At 45.3% G+C, this 25,106-nt stretch overlaps 2 protein-coding genes across 5 annotated transcripts in view; one reads left to right on the top strand and one right to left on the bottom strand.

Moving 5' to 3' along the window:
* LOC135391477 (transmembrane protein 94-like) overlaps positions 1-25,106 on the top strand; it is a 587,105-nt gene that overhangs the window by 261,609 nt on the left and 300,390 nt on the right. The window lies entirely within an intron of this gene.
* The window catches only part of LOC135391472 (VPS35 endosomal protein-sorting factor-like), a 140,569-nt gene continuing 124,305 nt past the window's right edge, over positions 8,843-25,106 (bottom strand). For both annotated transcript variants that reach the window (XM_064621737.1, XM_064621736.1), the window contains one exon: positions 8,843-8,980. In XM_064621737.1, the coding sequence (XP_064477807.1) occupies positions 8,882-8,980 (99 nt within the window). In that variant the 3' untranslated portion in view covers positions 8,843-8,881. The remainder of the gene's footprint in view (positions 8,981-25,106) is intronic.

Raw genomic sequence — 25,106 nt, 5'->3', positions numbered from 1 at the left:
TATTAACTGAAACGATTATCACAGTTCCCTGACATGTTTTAATTTCTGAGAGTGTACTGTAGAGGCTGCTTAGATCTACAACAGTTCACACAAGGTATTATATACTGTGAATGCCTTTAAAAATCGCATGTGACACATATGCTTTTACTTTCTGGAGGTGCTGTGGTAGTCAAAGTTTGTGGGCATTACGCAGGTTCTGCACCCATTTCTTGAGTATGTCGAGGCAGCTGTGAAGTAACCTGTATGGATGATTATTCTAATTTTTATGGTGCATCGACAACAAAGGCAATAATACATCAGAACATTGGTTTGGGTGCAACCAGTTAAAAATGAATGTTGTTTAATAAATGCATTGGACAAATGTTAAAACATCAGTTTAAAACATGGCTTACAATCCCTGTATCTTCTAAAAATTGAAAAGATTAAAACCTATTCTAAAAAGAATATGGGGAACTCTTCTAAAAAGAATTATAATTATTATATTGCTGGGTGAAGGAGCCTAAGGTGTGTTTCTGATGTCAACATGTATGAAAATGTGCAAATTTGAGAGAGGCTAACCACAGTGCGTGCACTGTGGTGGTTCCTCCCTGTAAAGTAGAAACCAGTGGATGAGGAACTTGATACTTATCTGTACACCCAGTCGTATCACACTGCACAGATTATTCACTGGGTAGTCCACATGACGAAACCTGTATTGGCGAGACACCACTTTTGCCTTAAAAACTGCTACAAATAGCACGGCACGCTACAAATTATTATTATCGTAACAAGCTGACGATACAGGTGAGACACAAGGCGTTATCCAAGTCGCGCCACACCACCGTCACGTAGCATTCTGTGTCACAAATCAAACCAAGGCACAAAACAATACCAATACATGAAAAAAGGTGACAATCTCGGTCTAGTTACGACGTAATACCGAACTTGTGCGCGAAGGTAATTCAAAGAAATGAATGTGCACTCGCTTCCGTAGAGAACACCGTGTACCATGCTAGCAATGCATGCAAAAAAGCGCTCGAGTGCTCGCACATATATTGATGACAACACTACCAGTGTACTATAACATGTTCTTTCAAGCACATTATGCACTCAAACTGTATTTGCCACCAGGTAACATGCAAGTGTGCTCGATTGAACCTCGGAAGAGCGATCAAACAACCTGCATCCAGTGCTCGTTTTGAACAAAAAAACACTTCATAATGGTCAACTAAATATACAGAATGGACGCCTATTTATTCCTTGATAAAGAATTACTCACCTGTAGAAATTTAGGCCCTGTATCCTTGCCAGTACGGTTGGTACGACCGTAATTGCAAGAAGTTGCCATGATCGCTGCGGCGACTGTTGTGGGTACAGTAAGATGGCGGCCGGTTTCCTCACGCTCGCGCTCCCCATCCGCGATCCAGCCTTTTACAATCGAGATCAGTGGTAGTGAGGTACCTCGATTGTAAAAGGCTGGATCGCGGATAGGGAGCGCGAGCGTGATAGGGAGCCTCCACGGCCGCCATCTTACGGTGCCCACAACAGCCGCCGTTGCGATTATGGCAACTTCTTGCGATTACGGTCGTACCAACCGTACTGGCAAGGTTACAGGGCCTAAACTTATATAGGTGAGTCACTCTTCATCAAGGAATAAATAGGCGTCCATTCTGTACACTTATTTGACCGTTATGAAGTGTTTTTTTGCCCAAAACGAGCACTGGATGCAGGTTGCTTCATCGCTCTTCCGACGTTCAATCGAGCACACTTGCATTTTACCCGGCGGCAAATACAGTTTGAGTGCATAATATGCTTGAAAGAACATGTTACACTACACAGGTAGTGTTGTCATCAATATATGTGCGAACACTCGAGCGCTTTTTTGCATGCATTGCTAGCATGGTACGCGGTGTTCTCTGCGGAAGCAAGTGCCACATTCATTTCTTTGAATTGCCTTCGCGCACAAGTTCGGTATTACGTCATAATAAGACCACGATTGTCACGTTTTTTCATGTATTGGTATTGTTTTGTTCCTTGGTTTGATTTGTGACAAAGAATCCTACGTAACGGTGGTGTGGCGCGACTTGAATAACGCCTTTGTGTCTGAGCTGTATCGTCAGCTTGTTACGATAGTAATAATTTGTAGCGTGTCGTGCTATTTGTAGCAGTTTTAAGGCAAAAGTGGTCTCTCAATACAGGTTTCGTCATGAGGGCTGCCCAGTGAATAATCTGTGCAGTGTGATACGGCTGGGTGTACAGGTAAGTATCACGTTCCTCATCCACTGGTTTCTACTTTACAGGAAGGAACAACCTCAGTGCATGCAAGTTAGCCTCTCTCAGTTTTGCATATTTTCTTACATGTTCACATCAGAAACACACCTTACACTTTAGGCTCCTTAACCCAGCAATATAATAATTAGAGATTATAATTCTTTTTAGAAGAGTTCCCCATATTCTTTTTAGAATAGTTTTTAATCTTTTTAATTATTAGAAGATACAGGGATTGTAAACCATGTTTTAAACTGATGTTTTAACATTTGTCCAAGGCATTTATTAAACAACATATTCATTTTTAACTGGTTGCACCCAAACCAATGTTCTGATGTATTTCCTTTGTTGTCGATGCACCATAAAAATTGGAATAATCATCATCAGTGCAGGTTACTTCACAGCTGCCTCGACATACTCAAGAAATGGGTGCAGAACCTGCGTAATGCCCACAAACTTTGACTACCACAGCATCTCCAGAAAGTAAAGGGATATGTGTCACATGGATTTTTTTTAAAGGCATTCACAGTATATAATACCTTGTATGAACTGTTGTACATCTAAGCAGCTTCTACAGTACACTCTCAGAAATTAAAACTTGTCAGGGAACTGTGATAATTGTTTCAGTTAATAGGCAAGCACATGCACTTCTCTGGCTACTCATGTTGTTTACATCTACTGTTGATCACATTCATTTATCACATATTATATTCTTATATATTATTATTATATTATCACATATTCGATCACATTAAATTTAAAATTTAGCATATATGAGAAAATATCAGTGGGGAAGTTGCTATTCATTGCTCATTCCAACCTAAAATTGAGTGCTACAAATTTAGAGAGCGTACCTGACCATTGTCATTCCTAAAATATATATTGCCATTGTAGCAAGGTCACAAAACAATAAATGTAGCCTTTTGCGACCTCCCTGCACGTTCATTGTATCCTGAAACGCGTAAGTGCAAGAAATAAATCTTGAACATGAATAAACTTGATGTTGTATAAACTTGACATAAAATGTTGAATAATATAATGAATGATATAAAATATTGAATAAACTTGAACTCGTATATTCTCTTTACTCATCATCAGTGATCTTCATTACAAAAGCATATCGTGTTAGACTTTTTTGTTTGCGTTTCACAGACTGGGTACACGAGGGCCAAAATGACAAAATCACAACTGTTTGAACCTCCAAATAGTCCTGTTGCAATTTGAAGACCATACGTGGAGCTGCATTGTTTGGAACATGCTCCACATAACAAGCATGACAAAGTCAGCACTGGATAGCAGGACCCCATCCCCAAGCAGCTTTTCTCGCGCTGCAGTTGTATTCAACAAAAGCATGTGAGTACTGGAGAAGGACATTCAGTTTGGCACAACCGCGCCTGCAAATAATCAGAACAAATAAAGGAAGAAGCAAACAAACATAGAATGGCTGTACTTCAAAAAGAGATAAGTCCTGTGTCTCAAGGAGGTGTTACCACTTTCTAAGTAACTTAATTGATTAAGCTTACATCACTACCTGATTAACTGTCCTAACGAGCGTGATCCAATTGCGTGAAGTATTTAGGGCTGCTTCGGTGTGTCCATATTTGCGAGGCAAAGCACCGCTGTCGTTTACTAAAAGACTGTTTCTGCGGCAATGCTTGATATAAATCATACTAAACCCATACACGACTAAGACAACGGCTGTGATTCTACAGTACGATCCTTTTCTGCCATGCCAGTATATATCATCCCGGACCGTTCTTTATGGAACAATTTTTGTCCAGAACGCAGCACGGGATATTATATACATGGTTGTTGTTAACCTCACATCGTTTCTTATTGAAATATTGGCTGGGAAACGTACTGTAGTACAATCCCCAGCGCTGCACTGCCGTGACGGTCTAGTTTCGGAATGCAAAACATAACGTAATTAACAATCGAACGACAGGACACCTGTGAAACACTGTTAGGATACATCAGTATACTGGCACCTTACAAAATTGTGTGATGACAAACAACGATCAACGCCTGCAGCGCAATAAATACTCACAATCTCCGTTGCCTCCCATTGTTTTCTATGGGCGCACACTGCGTTTTAGGGCCTCCCAACATGGCGGCCCGAATGCACGCCTCTCCCCCACGAGCCCCTCTCCCATGCGCGATCCAGCCTTTATACATAGAGATCAGTGGTTTGGAACATGGAGGAAGGAAACACAGGAGCGGCCGTTTAGAGCAGATTTCCGTGGGACCCCTCTGGCGGTCGCTCCTGTCAAAAGCGCCATTACTTCCTGTCCACCACGTGATCCTCTCTAAAGTTTTGGTTTGGCAACGCTTTGTTGCTCGCGCTGCTTTTCGTGCTTTTATGCTTTTCCAAAGTCACTTACTCTTAAAATGTGAGCACCACTGCGGAAACAACGTTTTGTTAACGTGTTCTTACCGCGGTTGCGGCTGTCGTTCAACAGAAAGCAGCTTTGTCACGGGAATAACGTTTCCTTCGTAAGCACGTACTTGACCGGTTGTTTCGTACCCCTCTCTGTGAGAGAGTCATCTTGAATCGTTCCTTTGCAAGCTGGCGCTGTGCTGCAGCTGCAGATTCGATTGATTTCCTCCATCGTTGTACAAATTGGATTACTGGCATGCTTTACCACTTCAGCAACAAACACATAAAACGCGGCACGTCGTCACACAAACATCGCTGCCGCGAATGATGTTTCTAGTCCTGCGTGGTTGTCCTGCAGACCCTGACCGGTCTTGTAGTAGAAGGGTAAACCAAGAATAAACCTCCGAGCACACACAAATAAAGCTGGACGCGTGGCGTTCATCACAATGCAGATATCTGAACTGCAAGGCAATCACGACTCCTGTCGTCTGCTTTGGGAGCTGACCTGCGCATGCTCTTGGGGTCACGTGAGCGGTCACATGGTAGACAGGAGCATCCCAGAATGCATTCTGGGAACCTGCATCTCGAGAGAGACTTGGCTCCGCGCTTCTACGCATGCGCCTCCTTGGGCAGCGCTGTGGCTCCACCCACCACCTGCTCTTTCTTCCTCCTCCGGTCGGCAGAAGCAGACGAAGCTATGAAGCAGCGCGTGTGTGGTTCGTTTTCTTGTGGGATCCGTGTCTGCGTTCAACATGTTAAGGTCGCGAAAAGAGACGGGGGTACAGACACGGACGTCGTTCAAGTAGCAGCTAAGTTTATTCGGACAGCACCACCGGGGAAAGTCCGTTTCACGAAGGCGAGGCCGAGCTCAGATGGGGACAAGGTTACAGAACTTTGACTTACATTGTCAGCAGCACGTACACAAATACTCGGGTTATTGAGTGTGCTACTGAAAATGTTAGCCAACCGTAGGTCTCCAACCTTGTCCCAGCCTTTGCGTGGTCTTTCCAGACTACCGTGGTAGATAAATGCAGTTACTATAGTTGAACCTCGAACGCCGAAAATCTGGAGTGTGTAGTCTTCTCCATTTCTTCTTTCCACTCTCTAAACTCTGTTCAAGTATTTCTGAGTGTTACTGTTATGCTGGGCTGGGAGTATAAAGCAGTGATTTTCCCAGAAATTTGCTGCTGTGGGGTGCTGAGCTTTCAGGGGGGAAGGGGGGTATGCTTGGTGAAGGTCCCACGTAAGGAATTTTTCTTAGACATGGAACGAATTGTGGCACAATGGTGACATCTCTGCACAACTTTCCCATTTTGTATGTACATGTTATTACATTGGTTCACAGTAAATTAGAATACAGAGTCATTATGAACGGCATTTCCACATTAAGATGCATAATCACACGACTGACAAAGAAAAAAGACTAGCACCTTGTCTCACGAAGCTCAGTGAATACCTAGCACACAGATTGGACAAATGCATGGTACGATCATTTGTATCCTGTAGCCCAAGTTTGACAGTACAGGATGTAATTTGCAGCGCTGGACTCTCTACCAGAACGTGTTGGTGGCCGAGCTGGGTGGGGTCACGTGTGAAATTTCAGGAGGGGTGTTGCAAAAATGCAAGGAGGGTGTAAGGAAATCCATGGTATGAAGCAAGTTGTTGAACTACTTAAGGCAGTGTCTTGACTGAAATAAGCTTTGAGATATGCTAGCTTTTCACAACAAGCTGCATGTCATCTAGTAATCATGACACTGACTGTAAAAAAAATGCCTGAGTTTTCTTCTTTTTTGTTGTACTAAAATGCCTGAGATTTCTTCTTTACTTTTGTCCATTGCAAGGAGCCCTCCAGATGTTTATCATCATCTTGTCATTTTTAAAGTGGGGGACATTGCCTCAGTAGCTGAAATAATCCATCGTTACAGCACCCGCTTCTGCCTCTTGATACTTACTTTCCATCGATGGAAACTCCCGCATTTCATATTTTGCAGGGAAGCCGTGAGTAGTTTCATGGTGTGCCACCAAGTCTTCAAGATGTCGATGGTTGGTGAAGCAGTGACAGCAGGCGAAGTTACCCTTGTCGTTAAACTTTACTCCGTGAACGTTTAAGACGTGACGATTGAGGTTGAAGGTAGTGCTGCAACGGCGATCGCAATAAGGGCAGTCAGTCGTCTTCCCCATTTTGCAGGAGAAGAAACATGAACCCGAAGTTCGCGCGCTTTTGGAGAGTCGCAAGAAGCGAAGCGAACCGCGCGCGGGTGTAGACGGGGGGCGAGAGAGCGCTGGTGGGTGGGTGGAGCCATAGCGCTGCCCACGGAGGCGCATGCGTAGAAGCGCGGAGCCAAGTCTCTCTCGAGATGCAGGTGGGGTACCAAGTGCGTCAGCAGCGCTTCCATTGGTTTGACAACGAAGGAAAGGGAATTCGTGAGCCCTTTTAAGGAACGGTGTTGTTGAAAAATAAATGTTGTTAGTGCGCTAACTGTGTGTCCGTTGTCCTCGTCTTTTTAGCGCTTTTATTCTGCCATGCCTTACCAACAGGCCCAGTCTGAAGTTTTAAGTGCGTGAAGCAGTCTACGGATACTGTTTGTAGACTGCTTCAAGTTTAAGAGGTGGTTTGTCTGTCAGACAGACCACCTCTAAGGTCTACAGCCATCTTCCCTTCCAAGCACTAAAGGCATGTCGTGCAATACTCTCACACATAATCACATGGGCAGTTCGATGTCTAATTCACAACGGTATCACAACTTTCTATAATTTCTTAGAAATGGAACGCACTGGAAAAAGCGCACCACTGGTCCACTGAGCTCAGACAATGTACGTTCGAGAAAAGGACTACCATACACGTATTTTGTCTGTTTTATTGGCTCTGAACTGCGACTGATGTCGCGTTCTGGTGTCCCAGAGATTGCTAAAATAAGTTCCGAAATGTCCACATGAGAACCAGTCGTATGAGGTCATTGTGTCCAGGAACAGGAATGTGAACGTTGGTTGCCCTTTTTCATAGAGGCTTGCTTATGGTCAACTTGGTGCCACCGCAGAACTCGTACCGCAAAAACGAACGACGAAATCCTCTATTTAAGCGAGTGTACAGTAAAGGATGATGTTGTTTCCCCTCTCTGCTATTGGATGTCCGCAGTGGCCCGCTACCCCCTGCTTTCGGAAGTAGCGAAACATGTATCTGCAGTACCTGCAAGTTCTGGAGCAGTTGTACGAGTGCTCTCTGCAGCCAGCCTGATCAAGACCACGAAAAGAAACAGGCTGCACCAAGCTACATTGGAGCAGCTGATCTTTCTGAACAAGAACTTGAGAGAATAAGACTGCTTACGCGTGTTGGGCGGATGTACTACTGAGTTTGTTATAACACAACTGGGGTGTGCAGCACGCAGCCGTCACATTGAACACAACATAATTCCCGGCAGTTGGCCTTATCATATGTGCCGAGTAAGCGTATTTGACAAATATGTTACTCCGATATCCAGGTGAAAATAAAATGTCAGTGTCAACCTTCGCATCGCTATGTGGGCTGTTCATACTCTTCGCTGCCAGGTGAGATTTATAGGTGTTTATACCATGTCACGGGTCTTATCCAGCGAATGCATTCAGTAATTGTACCTCGTAGACATGGTCAGCTGCATGCTACAGTTATTCCGGGAACTTTAGCCCCCGGGATTCGTTGACGGATTTGATGAATCCTGATTTAAAACCGGATTTGATTTAGCACACCAAAAACAAATCTGGATTTAACATGATATTTGTCGCCTCAAGTTTAAATCCGGACTTGATTTGCGGTGTTCCGAAAAACATGGATTTGATTTAAATCCGATTTGACTTGTTAAATCCGTAACACTGCTGGACAAGCATTAAAAGTGAAGATTTAGTACACATGCACGACGCAATTGCTCTGCACCTCCGTTCTCATCAAACAAGTAGCTCAACGTAAAAGTCGGAAGCACAAGCTTGCGGCAAAATCCGAAGTAGTTTGCGCCTTCAGTAACCTAACTACTGTAGTTAACTACTTAAAATAGTAGTTTAACTAGTAGTTGCCACTACATTTCTGCAAGTAGTTGGTAACTACTTTTTAACTACAATCTGGTAGTTTAACTAGTAGTTTAACTACATGTAGTTAACTACTGGCCATCACTGATTTTTCGTTCTTTGTCAGAGGTGTCTGCAGTTAGCAATATCCCTTATTTACGTCCGCAACACTGAGTACAGAAGTAGCTTTTACCTACATCAGGTCAGTTTATTTAGCATAATCTACACTGTGCTTGGTATCTGCAACTTTGATGCCAGTTCTGCGAAAGGCTTTCCCTTGGGCTTTGTTCCCTTCTGCTTGATAAATTCAATGCATCTCACCTGCAAATGAGAAAAACAGTAGCTATCAGTTTTCTATGGATTATTACATTAATGAACAGCGGGATTTCATCACGTAAAGTGATCAAAATACCGTAATTTCACGCATATTAGCCGCGGCTTATGCGCAATTTCTTTTTCTCACGGGCGCTCTGCGGCTTATCTGATGACTGTTTTTCCCCGGTATCTTCCCCATACACGGTTTTAACGAAAGAACCGTCAGTGTCTCTGGATTAGCACCGTCCTGCCGATGCACGAACAGTAAGTAACATGGGCGCGTCCATATTCAAGTAGATTGACCTTCCTGATGCCTTCCCCCAAGCAGCTTTAACAAAAGCCGTGACAGTGATTCGTGTCTTCTAGAAGACCACTGACCCATCGATCCATGAAAAAAACACTAGAACTGGACCCCTTTGTTGTACACCATGCCGAACCCGGAGTACGGACGACAGGGTTTATGGCCTTGTCTGTGGTCTCCCTTGTCGCACAAATCAGTCGTGTTGTAATGCCCACGGCTTATCTGAGAATGCGGCTTATCTGCCAGAAAATTTTCAAAATGCTCCTAGAAAGAGGTCATGAGGCGTATCTGCGGTGCGGCTTATGTGCGTGACTCCCGCAAACTCCCGCAAATGCGAAAGTCCTCCTCGCATCTGAGTAAAAATGAAGGGTGAGGTGCCTAAGTTTAATTGGATTTCGTATATGAGCAACACTGAAGTGACGAAATTGGTTCAAGTTTTAACTCACAATCAAGACAACGCCCGTATTTTTTACTGCTTTGGTTTAAAGCATCCATCAAAAGCCAAATATGTGCTGTAATATAACCATAACTTTTCTGCATCTTTCGACACACATGCTGCATGTAGTATCCCGTCAGGAACCTTCCTCGGACGTTTATGGCAACAAGATGACAATGAAAGATCTTGCAACCAATATTTTATTGCACATTAAACCCAGTACATGTAGTATTCTTTGAAATTATTCAATATGTATTTGTACCCCTGTGTCTGCTTGTATTTTCTGTTTCTAATATTTTTGTAATTTATGCATTGTGGTACCTTGTGGGTATCCGTACAACACATGCACTGTTGGTTCGGTTGGATGAGGTTATGACAAACAAGCCGGAACACTAATTAACGGAAGCAGGTATTAAAATAATGCGTAACATAGTATTAAACAAATTTTCTTCTCCTATTCGCGATTCCAATGAACTATAGGTGGCGCCGCGAACTTCCAAGATGGCGGACGAAAGGAGGTCTCCCGAGCGAAGCAAGCGTATTCGGCAAGGTGTCGGCCTAATTATGTTCATCTGTTTCAGTTTTTAATACCCCCAAATGGGCATGTTTCATGAAAAAGGAATTAACTTTATCCTCTGGTCATCTCATACTGTGCAGTTCAACTCAGAGAAGTAGGCAAAAAGTTCCCGTCCTCGAAGTTTGTTTACAAACATCGGGAGTCGAGTGAACAAAGGAGGCATTTTAGAATTTAAGAAGGCAAAGCAGGGATATGTTTCCAAGAAGAGTGACATTTCATGTGTTTCACCATGTTTGAGTTTCTAATCCGATAATCCCTCGTATTTACGTGTGAGTGTTGCAATCAAGGGAACAACAGCTCCGTTGGAAGTGTAGTGTCTCTATTAATTGATACTTTTTGTCGAAACATAGAGAAGTAATCATGAAACTGTAATGCACAAGTTAACGTTCACATGGGCATTTGCAACAGCTCAAGATAACACTTATTTTCTTTGTTTCGTGTGGTGAAGATAGCGTGCTCATATGACGTTAGCTCTGACCCTGATGTTTTCAGAACTCTGTGACTGTATGTCAAATGTATACGTGAACAATACATATTTTGAAAACCCTTAGCGTACATGCGTATATCTGACACCTTGTCTTCACTTCACACCATACATGTGCAGCTATTTAACATGCATTATTCTGTGCGGTGAACATCTGAGCGCTGGAAGAGACGCTCCGGCAAAGTCAAGAATTCGTTTTCTCTACTGCTCTTTGTATTTACGTACAACTTGGTGTGATATTTTTATCTTTGAGAGTCATTCGTTGATACGTCTGCGGCACTAGACAGAAGCTTTCATCCCAGAGGACATCCATAGTGGATGCTTGTCTACGCCGCATTACTACGGTGATATTGTTTACTTTGCCTGAGGTCTGAAAATGCATATATATCAACACGACAAAGAAATGCGAGTTCCTCGTTTGGTATTACTAAGATTAATATTAAGATAGTATCGTGGTAACAGAGTTGGTCCAGAAACTCGGTCGACACATGGGACGTCCGTTCCGTTCTCCTTGATTAGGGAAACAATTAAAAGAAAGCGTGGGGCATTTTCAACAGGCTGAGAATAAATTAGTAGTGCGACATTCCTCTTTTCGATGTCGATACATTCTTTGCTGCCGGCATTCTGTCCATAAGCAAGAGAAACGTATATCGCCGTACCGCTTCCCTGTCCGGACCCGCTGCCGGACTTCCATTCGCAGCTTTCCGAAGTCGTCGCCAGGTGGCCACGGCTTCGCTGGAATCGCGAATACAGGGTGTTTCACGAAAATCCCCCGGCTGAATAATTCGAAAACGGCGCCGCCTATCGGGAAACTTTTTTTCCGGTTAGCATCCTTGATGCGCCGGCTACAAACTGGCCGCTGGGTTTCTCATTTGCTAGCGCTTGTTCATTAAATAAACATCCAGACTTTTTGTTTTACTTCGCCGGGCTTTGGTACCTGTGCCGCAGCAATGGTCGCTCTGAGACAGTGCCAAACCAGTAGAAAAATAGCTTCGACTTTTAGCAGTTTTTCTGAGTAATGAACTGGTTTTGGTTTACAAATTTCTTGCACGGAGCAGTGCAGGAACGCGCTCTTTTGCTAAACTATCCTGCGCTCAAATTCGTGTTCATCCGTTTGCATTGGTGGCGGGGGAGCTGCAAGATAAGGAACTAAACAACATGGTAGCGCCAAACAGTACACATGGAACAAGAACGACGAGAAGGGGACAAGAGCACTCCCCTTTTATAATAAGATGAAACAACAACAACAACTTTATTTCGGGATGATGGGTGCGGAGTTTCATCGCCGGGGGCGATACTCTACCCCATTGCTGGAGGTGAGGCGGGGAATGAAATAGTGAGTCCAGTCAGAATACGGATCGAAGTCCTGTGGCATCCAGAAAGGTGAAGAGAGCCTTGAGGGCAGAGCAGTGGTGTGCTGGATGCAGATAGGGATCAAGTAATTTTGTGAGAGAGAGGGGGCGGGAGTCTAGCTGGTTGAGGGATGCGGAGTGTACGGATCGGGAAGATTGGTAGTGTGGGCAATGGAGAAGAATGTGCTCGAGATCTTCAACAGCACCGCAGTGGCTGCAGTGGGGAGAGGCAACTTGCGTCAAGCGGTAGCGCCACTGTGCTGTGAAGGCCACGTCGAGGCGCATTCGATGAACTAATGCGGCATCTTGACAAGAGATATATGTGGGCATGCGGAAAACGAGCGCTGGGTCAACTCTGCTCAGCATGGCGGGGGGTAGTATGTCAGTGAGTGGTCCGTTGGCGGGTAGTCAGAGGAGTCACGAGGCGTCCAAGTATGGACCTCTGATCTCCTCTCAGCAGTGCAATACGCGTTCGTCTCCGAGACGAGAGAGCTCTTTTGGTGGCGCTGTCAGCCAGTTCATTGCCTTCGACACCGCAATGGGCTGGAACCCACTGGAGAACGAGCCTGTACCCTGCTTCGTAGACAAGTTTGTAAGCCGTTAACACATTCATAACCAACGGTGCGGAGGAACCTCGTATGCCAGAATTTTCAATTGCTTGCAGCGCGGATGTTGAGTCAGTAAAGACCACCCAATTCCATGGGGTGAAGGGAACGATGTGCTGCAAAAAGAAAAGTTTGACATAGAGTTCCGCAGCTGTGGATGAGGTATGATGCCAAAGGCGACGTCCTTCAACTACGCCTTCGGCGGGGATGACGAATGCCGACGTGGACTTGCCATTTCGAGATGCGCCATCAGTGTAAGCGGCGGTAGAGGTAGAGAACTTCGCGTCTACGAGAGCATAAAAATGGGCTCGAAGGACTTGAGGGGAAACCTGATCTCTGCGGTCCTGGAGGTCAGGAAGACGTGCGAAGGTGGGTGGCACAGGCAGAGACCAGGGGGCGTCTTGTGACGGTCTTATGTGTGAAGCCAGTGAGAGCCTGGCGTGTCCACTGCGCTACGCGATGGAAATCACTTTCAGGACTGTATCGAATTTTCCTGAGGAGTGGGTGACGGGGAATGTGCGCACGCAAACGTAGGAAGTGTTGACCCGTTTCCCGCTCACGGAGGACCTCCACCGGGAGCTCACCAGCTTGAGCTAGGACTTTCCATGTTTCAGCCATTCTTGGAACGCCAAGGCAGCGACGAAGGCTTCGGGCGAACAGGGTCCGAAGGCTATTTAACGATGTTGTAGAAACCCTGTGCAAGACTGGAAGGCTGTAAAGCACAGTCGCCCTCACCAAAGCGTGAACGGCTAGGAGGGAGCGTTGATCACAGCCCCAGCCTAAGCCAGAAAGATGTTGAATTGCAGGAAGCCATCGCTGTACTTTGGTTTCAAGGTGCTTAATGTGGCGAGCCGAGCGCAGGTTCGAGTCCAGGACCACACCAAGGAAGCGATGGGAACGCACAGGCTCGAGCTTCTTTGCACCCACCCAAAGAGGGAAATTACTCATGGCCTTGTGAGTGAAACGGAGCTCGACGCACTTTTTGGGCGAAAGGTCCATTCCAAGTCGCGTAAGGTAGAGATGAACATTGTTTAAGGCTTGTTGCAAACGGCGCTGAATGGCTGGTCGTGACTTGCCTACTGTCCAAAGGGCAACGTCATCGGCATACACAGAGAATGCTACCTTGCGAGGAACTAGCGATTTTAGTCCTGCCATTACCACATTAAAATGTGTTGGACTGAGAATGCTTCCTTAGGGTACGCCTTGATGAACAGGGTGCTTGGGGCTTTGGCCGTGGGATGTGCGGACAGCGACAGTTCGGTCCATAAGGAAATCGTGGAGCCAGCTGAAGAGCCGACCAGATACTCCAAAATACCGCAACCCGTGGAGCACACAGATGTGCGAGACGATATCATAGGCGCGCTTAATGTCCAGGAAGACCGATACAACGATCTGCCGATGAGCACGAGCATGTTGGACTGTAGAGACTAGATCGAGAACTGGATCCATAGAGCTTCAGTGGCGACGAAATCCAGCCATTTCTTGAGGGAACGCACCTTGTTTTTCGAGCCACCAGTCCAGGCGATGCAAAACCATTCTCTTCATCAGTTTTCCCATACAGCTTGACAGGCTCACAGGGCGAAAGGAGGATACGGCATTTGGGGGTTTGCCTGGTTTCGGGATGTGAACAACTACTGCTTCCTTCTAGGTAGATGGTACGGATTCCTGTCGCCAAGACGTATTATAAACATGAAGGAGAGCTTGGAGTGACGGCTCGCCCCATAAGCTTTATAATAAGATAAGCGGCTTTATAATAAGATAAGGAATAAGATAACATATAATAAGAAAAGGAAGAGCCACGAGCAAGGGCTTGATATGGCTTCTCGTTTTCTACTAAACTCGTAAACAGGATTGCAGTCATGTCATTGGATAGGCCAGACAGTGCGCCTTTATCGGCATAATGACAATCACTTGCTAATGGCGATAAAGCTATTTTGCGTGAGACGAAAGTGGGCTGCTGTTAACCTGGGTAGCATTGTCACTGGACGAGGCCTTTTCTAGCGAAATGCGTAATCCAGAAGCATTACATTACAGTGTACTATCTCCAGGAGAATGGCTAGGTAGAAATAATTTATTTTTATAAATTCCTAAAAATAAATTATTTTATTTTTTAATTTTTATACACAAATAGCTTTAACGCCAACAGCAGGAGGCTATGCACTTCGGAATAAACTAAACGCGAACAAGGTTACAAGAGGACGCGCTCCTAATGATACGCCGACGACACTTGAGGCCTCTTTTCCCTCACCAGACTCCCGAGGTCCACTTGTAGGTTGACCACAGTGGCAATTCTCAACTGGAGTCGAGGATGGTCATCAGGCAGCTGGGATTTCAGCTTAGTCTTGTTGATATTCATCAATGATAAGAACTGCTCACATGCGTATGTGCTTCCAAACATCGACAGAACACGGCTGACGTCAGACGTCAGGCTGGGAAACGATTTCCTGTCTACATACTTGTCGAACTCAGGTCGCCGATTTCGTCAAACTTTTGTCACAATGTGGATTTGCACTGGAGATCTACTACTTCCATTTAGAGCACGGGCTTAACGTCTTCTGGAAGAACTGAAAAGGGGTCGGCGAACGGTTTAAACATCGCCTCAAGGATCTCAAAGTCATGAAATCTTGACGTGAACTCCCGCCGCAACACCGACATTGCCGACGAGTATGTGCGAAGTGTTTCCTTGTTCTTGCAGTCAACGGCTTTTAGACAAGGAAAGTGGAAAAGATCCTCCGACGTTAGCTGTTTCTCCCAGAGTTCCAACTCTCTCACAAAACCTTTGACACTGTTGTACATCTATATGATCAACCAAGCTTTTCCCTGCAGGCCCATATTCAGAATGATCAGGTGGTTAGCACGTTTCCACTTCTACGCTTGTCAGGATCCGCAGGAAACGTTAACATGGATACCTTGCCACCTCCCAGATACCCAGAGCGACATTTAGTAACACAGCATGTTTCTGGCATGCTGCTAGCACACAGTTATCACGCGACAACAGCCGAAACATGTGTACTGCAATGGGACTCTGGGAGACGCAGGCGTTTCCCTCCCGGGTTCCGATGGCAGCGCCACCAAGGGTCTGAAACTCGCAAGTTCCTTTGCGGGATAAAGTGAGGCGCTTCATGGGTTTCACGTCATCGGACGTCAGTAAACGTCATAAATTTAACGTCACGGCAACATCCGGTGGCTACTGCTTACTGATTGGTTCCCACGACACACACACGGGGGCGTTCCGGTGTTGAACGCATTGAACGGTCGGAAGTTTTGCAGTTTTCCTCCCATTTCGTGATTTTTGTGTGGAAAATCAAGCCATTAAATTTCAATAAACATCTTGTTGCAGGTCTCATGGAATACTTCAACAGGAAAAATCGGAAGACACGCAACTTTTGTAGTCACTGCAGGAAAAATAGGGGAAGTAAGCGCTTTTTCCAAAATTCGCTACAATAGAGTGTAAAACACGCAATGAAGAAGTCAGAAGGGACGTCTGAAACCAATGCACTTTTATAGAACGAGCTTTCCTGAACAACACACGAAAAAAAAAAAAAGTTGTAGTCAGAGTCAGTTTCATCAGGTACACTACATCTACAGCACTGGTAAAGACGTATCCAATGTCTTTTAACGCGCACAGCGGCTATCCAACTATACCTTGAGGACACGAAATTGCTTCGTGCCAATAAGTGTCTGAGCGGCCAACACTTCGAACCCGCTCACGGGTATAAAGCTGTGGTACATTTCCTTCTTCCGGGTACAGTGATAGCTCGGTTGTAACGCTGCACGAGCTGATATCTATCTACTTTAGGTACCCAGAACGCGTGCATGTTGCACGTTGCCGTACACCCATGTGAATAAATCCTTCGGTGTCAGTATCTGTCCCTCATATGGTCGCTGTATACTTGCTTTGGATGCAAGGCGCCTGGACCCCCTACGTCATTGCCACAGCCCCTTTCCATGCGAAGTATGCAAAAAAGTTGCACGTGGCCCCAAGGCAGAAATCTTGAAAGTGCAACAGAGATACGCGAAGCTGTTCTTACTTCTGCATTGAGACGCCGCACAGTCGCTGAAGTAGTCTATCTTGGTAACACGGCAATGTTTTCCTTAAGGCACACAATAGGGACGACACGAACATACGACTCAATGTCGTCAACTCGTGTCGTCCCTCTGTGTGTCCTGACTCCGGCTTTTACATAATGGAGATCTTCTACTAACTTGTCTGCGTTCTTCGTTTCTGAGCATGAGATGGCGCTAGGGGCGCCGAGTGCTGTAACTAGTGCCGTTGTTCAAGAAGCGGGTGATACAGCGCGGGGGCATGTAGTCCCCCCAGCATGCGTGACCTTGTTGTTTTTGTTCGCCCCGACTTCGCTCGGAATGCGCAGTTAATCTCCTAAGAAAAGAGGGGTTCTTGAGGAGAACGGAGCTTTGGGGAACAAACGCACCTATTCATGTGTCTGTCGGCTGCTTCCTTGGTTTGCACTGTGTTCGACTTGTGTATCGTTTTGCTGCTTCACAAAAATCTCCAGGCTGGAAGAATAGAAAACGGTTCACGATGACGAAATAATCTATTTTGTGTTGGCATCAGTGGGGCTGTACTTATGCTATGCAATGTTCGTTTGCAATACCCTCACCAATTAAACAAAAATTACTAACTTGTGAATTTCGCATGTGATGGTACCAACTGTCTACCCCATGAACAGGAAACCTTCAGCAACTACATTTTTGCGACAATCCCCAAATCGGCACCTAGTGGCTAGCACGTGGTCCACCAATTTGACCGAATGCTGCTCAGTTGAATGCGGTTTTGTTCAAGAAGTTTGACTGAACGCCACTTTTGACTAAACACCTCATTTTGTGTGCAAATTTTACACGACAGTACGACTTGTGTATTTATTCTCGGTACTGAATAAGGAAAAAAAAAAGCACACACATACACATCGTATACATGTTTCCTTTCCCTTCTGTATCTTCGCGAAGAAAAAGTATCAGGTTCGAATGTTCGAATACGATAATTTGGGCTGGAGTTGAACATATGATATTACCATTATCTTATACGTTATGCAGGGATGCAACCGTTCCCTGTTGCGCGTGCACGTCTTGAAGTATAAATTAATGCCAGAACAAATGTTTAGCAAATAATCTGAATGCTAGCAAATAAAAAAGTTTGCCCCATAGAAAATACATGGGGCCGTGACGGGTGATATACCCTCTTATCGCGAGGGGATATCACCCATCGCGGCCCCATGTATTCTCTATGGGGCAAACTTTTCCATTTTTCTCGATAAATAGTCGTCCGATCTTCACGATATCGGTCTCATTTGATAATTTTTAACAATTATGAGAAAATGGATTTTTCAAATTTTCAATTTTCGCTTGGATTTTTCGTTGAGACGTTGTAGAACGTGTGGAAAATAGCCAAAAATTGACCTTGGACTTCTGAAGCGAATAGCAGAAAAAGAAATCATCCCAGGCGACATTTGCTCAATGAATTTTCTTCTAAAATGTGTCCTGAACGTTTTGTACCACTATCTCGCGTGTAAAGTCAGCCGTTCTTGAGATAAATGAAAATATCTGAAGGCATGTACAGCGCTTCCTCGGGACAACTTTTTCTGCCGCCCGGTGCTGAAACGAACCGGGCTTTACGTCAAGAAGGTATTAATCCGCCAAGTGTGACCCTTATTTCAGCATACTATCCGAGTTTCCCTTTCCCAGAAAAAAAAAAGGGGGAAGGGCGCTAAGCTCCATTACAGCGGTGCTATTCTTTTTCCTGCTGTGTGGCTTAACCGCGCTGGCCTTTGAGAAGCGGGCACAAGTGGGCATGTAATGACTCAGCATGCTATTCTCGGTATTGGGCTCGTCCTTGCAGTTCGGACTGTCCCGTCGATTCGCTTGGTTCATATGTGCGTGTTTGTTCCGAACATCTGGAAGCGTCGAAAGATATGTTTGGCGCAGGGACGAGCGGCGATGATGAGCTGCGCAACTGAAAATTCGGCACCCGCCAAAATAATGATGATAATAAATACTAGTGAGATAAGCACAACATCCCCATTGTGTTGCGGCCTCCCAAATAGAACAAACGGCGTCTAGTCATAACGGCCCGGATAATTCTTTATTTATTGATTGATTTATGCTGTTGTATGAGCCGTTCCAGTTGTGCTGGTTGCGTATTCTGTGTTCTGCGTCTGCAATTGATAAGCGAAGCTCTATGTTCTTAGTGTAATTTTGTTGTAATGTGCTCCGTGTACAGTATCGTTATAGCCCTATTTATTAAAGTAGCTACCTGGCTGCGCCGGCTGTGTTGAATGTTCTTCTTCTCACGCTGAGGTGCGCACATGTGAACAGTTTCTTGCGATGTCGGTCTCGGGTGTAGGAAGAAATGGTTCCAGAAAGAATAGTCCCGTAGGAATGGCCCCGGAAAAGATGATACCGGCCAGCGAGAGAGAAGAGGAAAAGCGGTCCAGTTGACTTTTTTCTCTCTCTCTCTCTCTGTCTTTCCTTCCGCTCAGAATACAACTTCATTGCATATATTTTTATTTTCTTCTTTGTATTTTCGCGCTGATAAATTACTATCTTAAAAAGTATTGGGTAGGGGTGTCCGAATATTATCATTTGGACTGGAGACAAATATACGGTATTATCGTTAACTTAAGCGTTATACGTAATTATAATATACGCTCGACAAGTCGAACAGAGTACAAACAAGGGAGAATACAACGAGAATACAAGTCGAACAGAGTGCAAACCAAGGAAGCAGCCGACAGACACATGAATAGATGCGTTTGTTCCCCAAATGCTGCGTTCTCCTCAAGAACCCCTCTTTTCTTAGGAGATTAAAGGAGCAGTCTAAGACCGAGAAAAAAAAAATTAGTTTTTGATCGTGATGGAATGTCCGATCACTAAATAACGTTTTCAGGCAAGAAATATGAGCGTAGCAGCAAAATATCGCGCACAGCAGTCGATTGATTCTCACGAGCGCGGAGAGCTCTCTCCTACTCCCGTGGAAGACACGTGAGAAACGACGGGCACCTCCGTCACGACGTGACGTTGTACGTTGCGTCCACTCCTAGGGCTCGCAAGTGACCTCGGCTGCGATCAGACGCCGACAATTGTCAAGGTGACGGCGGGTTCCTTTCGCGCGCGTTGTTCTGCCGAGGGACGCATGCGCATCAGAAACGGCTACCTTTCTTTTTCTTTCCTTTTTCTTTTTTTACAGAACATGGCGTCGGAAACATTGGCCATCTGATCAGTCTGCCGCCAGTCGATTCTTTTCGGTTGCACGGTGAAGACATGCAGTGCAACGAAATCGGGAACTCATGTGTGGATTGAGGTCAGCACTCCTCCAAAAGGGAATGGGGACGTGCAGGTGCAGTGCGAGTTGAAGTTGCGATCATTGAACTAGTTCAATAAGTTGCAAACAGAAAGAACGCACTTTGTTTGTCTTGTTTTCCACGAACGAACAGTGATTTCCCCAGAAATTCACTACTGGGGGGTGCCGAGCTTTCAAGTGGGGGGTCATGCTTGGTGAAAGTTCCACTTACGGAATTTTTCTTAAACACGGAAATAACATTAAGATGCATAATCACACGACCGACAAAGATAAGAGACTGCCATCTTATCAACGAACACCTAGCAATCAACGGTGAAAACCTTAGAATACCTCGCTTGGTTGAGTTGGGCGTAAATGGCTCTTGATGATCCACATCGAGTTTGCGTGCCCACACACATATTTGCTCGTACATACGCACAATATATGCACTGCACAGTCACTTTCAAATGATTTTGGACAAATGCATCGTACGATCATCTGCATGACTGTGGTCGTACAACCCAAGTTTGACAGTACAGGATGTAATTCGCTTCGCCGGACTCACTACCAGAACGTGCTGGTGGCCGAGCTGGGTGGGGTCACCTGAGAAATTTCAGGGGGTGTGTTGCAAAAATGCAGGGAGGGTGTACACCCCCACTGAGGGGGGTGTAGGGAAATCCCTGGGAACGAAGCCGAGGTCATGTTGCATCGCTTCGCGAACAGCACGAACCGCCACACTGCGTATTGCCTCATGTGAGACGCTGGCACTTTTCGTTAGTTGGAGACGTGTATAATAAACAAAAACAATGACTATAAGACACACGATCGCGTTACCATTATGAGCGCAATGTTTTATTGTTCGTTTGCACCTCTGTTTTATGCCTCAAACCAACAGAACATAATGAACCGCTGTCAGCAAGGAGCATGCCGTGTCCGAAGCAGACGAATTTTCCGTAGCGAATGAGAGCACGTTTAACGTTTGACGTCACAGTCAATGGGGAGTGGCTTGTGGCTGGAGCGCGCGAGCCTCCCGCCACGGAAGCGATTTTATAAATCGAATTGCGCTGGAACAAAACATTGTTCAGCCGAAATATTTTACGAGACTGATTTTTACACACTGCTTGACAAATTAAAAACGGTTTTCAGCCATTCAAATTTCCTTTCCATGCTCCTTTAACCGCGCATCCCGAGCGAAGTCGGGGCGAACAAAAAACAACAAGGTCACGCATTCTTTGGGGACAACATGCCCCCGCGCTGTATCGCGCGCTTCTTGAACAACGGCACTAGTTACAGCACTCGGCGCCCCTAGCGCCACCTCGTGGCTGGGTAGACCTCGGTGCCATCTCATGCACAGAAACGACGAAACGGCGCGGGGTACATCCCCTCTTAAGGCTTCGGTCCTACTCTTCCTTTTCCTTCGTAATTCTATAGTATTTGGTTTGCGGGAGCGCCACCGCCTCGTGACTCGGCCTCGAAGACCCTCGCGCCGATACTCCTAAAGGTTCTCCCAGCTATTCTCTTATCTCCTTTGTACTCACATAATGAAGGTCGCTCGCAGCAAAAGGGGGACAGTCGACTCTTGTTTACGTGCCACCCTCGGTTCCTGGAGAGAATGTCTGGATAGCTGGGCATTCAGATATGTGAAACTAGGCTTTGCAAACTGAAATTCGTTTGCATAGTCCCTGTTTGGATGTCACGTGATCTAGATAAGCGAAGTCCGCAACGGTGTCGACTGTTACTTGTACAGTTTCAAACGGGAGAGTATGCAAGGCAAGGAGCATAGGCTTATTTAAAAAAAAGGAAAGGTGCTGCTGAAAAGGGCTAATCTGCTGATGCGTTCCTTTACTGCAATAACCTCTGTTATCGTAATAACCCAGGTAGCACCAAAAGTTGCCGCAACGTACACAATGTGAGCGCAACGTTGTCAACAAAAAACCACTGTACCCTCAACGTTCCCTCTGAAACGTTACGAATTCAACACATGGAAACGTTCTAATGATGTTTTCTCTGAAATGTTGTGTCTAGAATTGTTCCGCAACATCGCTGCGACGTTTCACATGTGACATCTCGGAATGCATGCTCTTGTACCATCCACATATCTTAAGATATGTGGAGGGTACAAGAGCATGCACATACGTATTTAGACAAGGTGTGCTGCTATCTGCGTACTAATTGATATACCTGCAACAATACACGTAGTGTAATATAACGATATATAATATAATAATGAAATTATATAATGAATGCTAATTGAAATTATGAAATATAATACATTCTTAGCCATGCGTTTGCTGTTGAAGTCCAACAAAGGCGGGAATTTGTAATCTCTCAATGAATAAGGTATAGAATCATGCCGTATGGATACGCAAATACTGAGAAATACTGAAGAAAATAATCAGTATTACGCCATGGCTGAGAGAAAATGCCAATCACAAACTAAAGAGTACAATTCTCGCAGTAGCAGTAGTTCTCCGAAAAATCTAAGACAGCACATCATGTGCTTACTGAAACGACCTCGGAAAATGAATAGGAAAAAATATTGCAGTATCTGCGAGAAAGAACAAATGCCGGGAAAGTGTTTCGTCTCGACTCGCTGACACAAAACTTCGATGGATGAAAATAGAGGGAAAAAAATAAGTATCAGTGTTTCGTTTCTCTAGGTGTACGAGTATCAACCACAAATATGTACACGAGCACTAAAACTCATCAGTGAATATAATTTTGGGCAACGCCGGTAAAAAAAAAAGTGCACATACACTATAATTTATAGGCAGCACTAGTCGACAAGAAAATTGCCGACAACAAGTTCTCAACGTGAACGTGCACGATGAAAACCAACATGCCGCAGCAGCCATTACAGAATGACGTGCACGCCAGCCTCCGCCGACAGACACTTTGCTGTATGATGCGGTTTCGATTTGATATAGCGCCACCCCCGGGAACGCTTCCAGACCGACTCCGTAGATGGCGCTGAATTCCGTTTTTCGTCGGTGATTTGCAAGCGTCATAACCAGGGATTTCCCCAGGGGGGGGTGTATACCATCCCTGGATTTTTGTACCCCCCCCCTGAAATTGCTCAGGTGACCCCACCCAGCTCGAGCATGTAGTAGTACGACGCAGCGAATTACATCCTGTACTGTCAAGCTTGCGCTGTATGACCACAGTCATGCAGATGATCGTACTATGCATTTGTCCAAAATCTTTTGAAAGTAACTGTTCAATGCATGTATTGCGCGCATATACGAGCAAAAATGCGTGCGGGCGCGCACACTCAATGAAGATCATCAAGAACCATTTGCACCCAACTCAGTCAAACGAGCTGTCCTGCTTTTTTCGTCTAAGGTTTCCTCCGTTGGTTGCTAGGTACTCATTGAGCTTCGTGAGACAGGGTGCTAGTCTTTTTCCTTTGTCGGTCATGCGATTATGCATTATGTTAAAATGTCCTACATAATGAATCTGTATTCTAACGTACTGTGTTCTAACGTAATAACATGTACAAATAAAACGGGAAAGTTGTGCAGATGTCACCATTGTGCCACAATTCCTTCTGTGTGTAAGACTTCCGTAAGTGGAATCTTCACCAAGCATACCCTCCCCCCCCCCCCCCTTGAATGGTCGGCACCCCCCCAGCAGTGAATTTCTGGGGAAATCACTGGTCATAACTTGCTTATTAATGTTCTTATCGTGCTACAATTTTCAGGATCCGTTAAACACATAATTGTGCGTAACCAGGAGACTGCTTGCGCTTCTCCGGACGTTAGAATGGTCTGAAATGACGAACGCCAGAAGTTGTTTTTTCATCGTCAAAAACAAGCGCGTGTAAATTATAAATATCGTACACCAAAAATATTGCAATGTACGTGCCTTCTGGTATAATTAACACGATACTACAAACGCAACTACTACGCTACACAATGCAAAAAAGCGGCGATGATTTCATCATGTTCTCGGCTTTATAAAAGCGTTATCATGGGCTCTACCAGAAAATGGACAACGTACACGCCTAGCCAAGGAAAGCAGCTTTCTGGTCATATCGGTTTCTTTAAGAACGCGCAAACACGTGCAGTGGAATCTTGCTACAGAAACGCCCATTATCAGAGGAGGCGCGGGACTGCAGCCTTAACGTACGCAGCCAGCCGGTGGGACGGATTTTGTCGGTTGGATGCAGGTGACAAGCTCAATTTACAGATCAGATGCGGATGTACAAGTTGGTCACCGTCGCACCGTCGGACGCGGATGTCAAAAAGCTCATCCGCACGCAGGGCTTTAGCTCACACGACAAAAAGTATGACTTAATGCTGGACCGCATAAACCCGAGAAGCGTCCGAATTCTTTCCAAACCAAATTCGGGACTGAACTTTCTCCGGAGAATAGAATTCCGGGCTGAATTCGGCTAGATATGACCGCAAAAACAGTAAGCATCCAATGGGTCGACTGTTGGCATGTGTGCGACTTCTACACTATGAATACAGCTAGAGATTATCTCATTTAGCTCAATGGTTGAACGGGATGTGCACTAAGGTCAGAAATCTTTGGCTAAACTTTGGCTTGCAGTTCAGTACCATGCGGGGATGCACGGAAGAGTTGGGCACCAATTGCGGTCGGGCAGTTTTTGGACAGTTTTTTTTTTGCCCTGCGGTTCAGCCTTTAGACATACCAGCCCCATGCACACCGGAAACAAGGCCATAAACTTAACCAACCAGGACTGCAATACGTGCGTTATGCTACAGAGGAAAAGACTGTAGTAACCTTGCAGAAGTCCGTGCCACAGGATATTCTTTCGTTGTCATTGCCTCTGCCGAAAAGTGGGAAATAGACATAGGCCTGTGTTATTACGACTTGCTGATTTTCGCGAAAAACTATCGATTTTGAGGGCCGCACCAAAACTCAAAGGAGCTACTATTGCTATTAGCGAATATTTTTCTCAGAGCACCCGTCAGATCAGGAAAATGCTTTGGGATAGCGTGTCAGAAGAGCGTAGAAATGGTGCTAAGATGGTACTACGATATGACAAGCTGTTTATTGCCAATGTTCAGTATAAGTGGAATGCACAGCTACAAAAGAGAGTCAAATGCACTAG

The sequence above is a fragment of the Ornithodoros turicata genome, chromosome 4, assembly GCF_037126465.1.
Source record: "Ornithodoros turicata isolate Travis chromosome 4, ASM3712646v1, whole genome shotgun sequence".
NCBI classification, from domain to species: domain Eukaryota; kingdom Metazoa; phylum Arthropoda; class Arachnida; order Ixodida; family Argasidae; genus Ornithodoros; species Ornithodoros turicata.
This window is presented reverse-complemented; position numbering and strand designations above follow the sequence as displayed.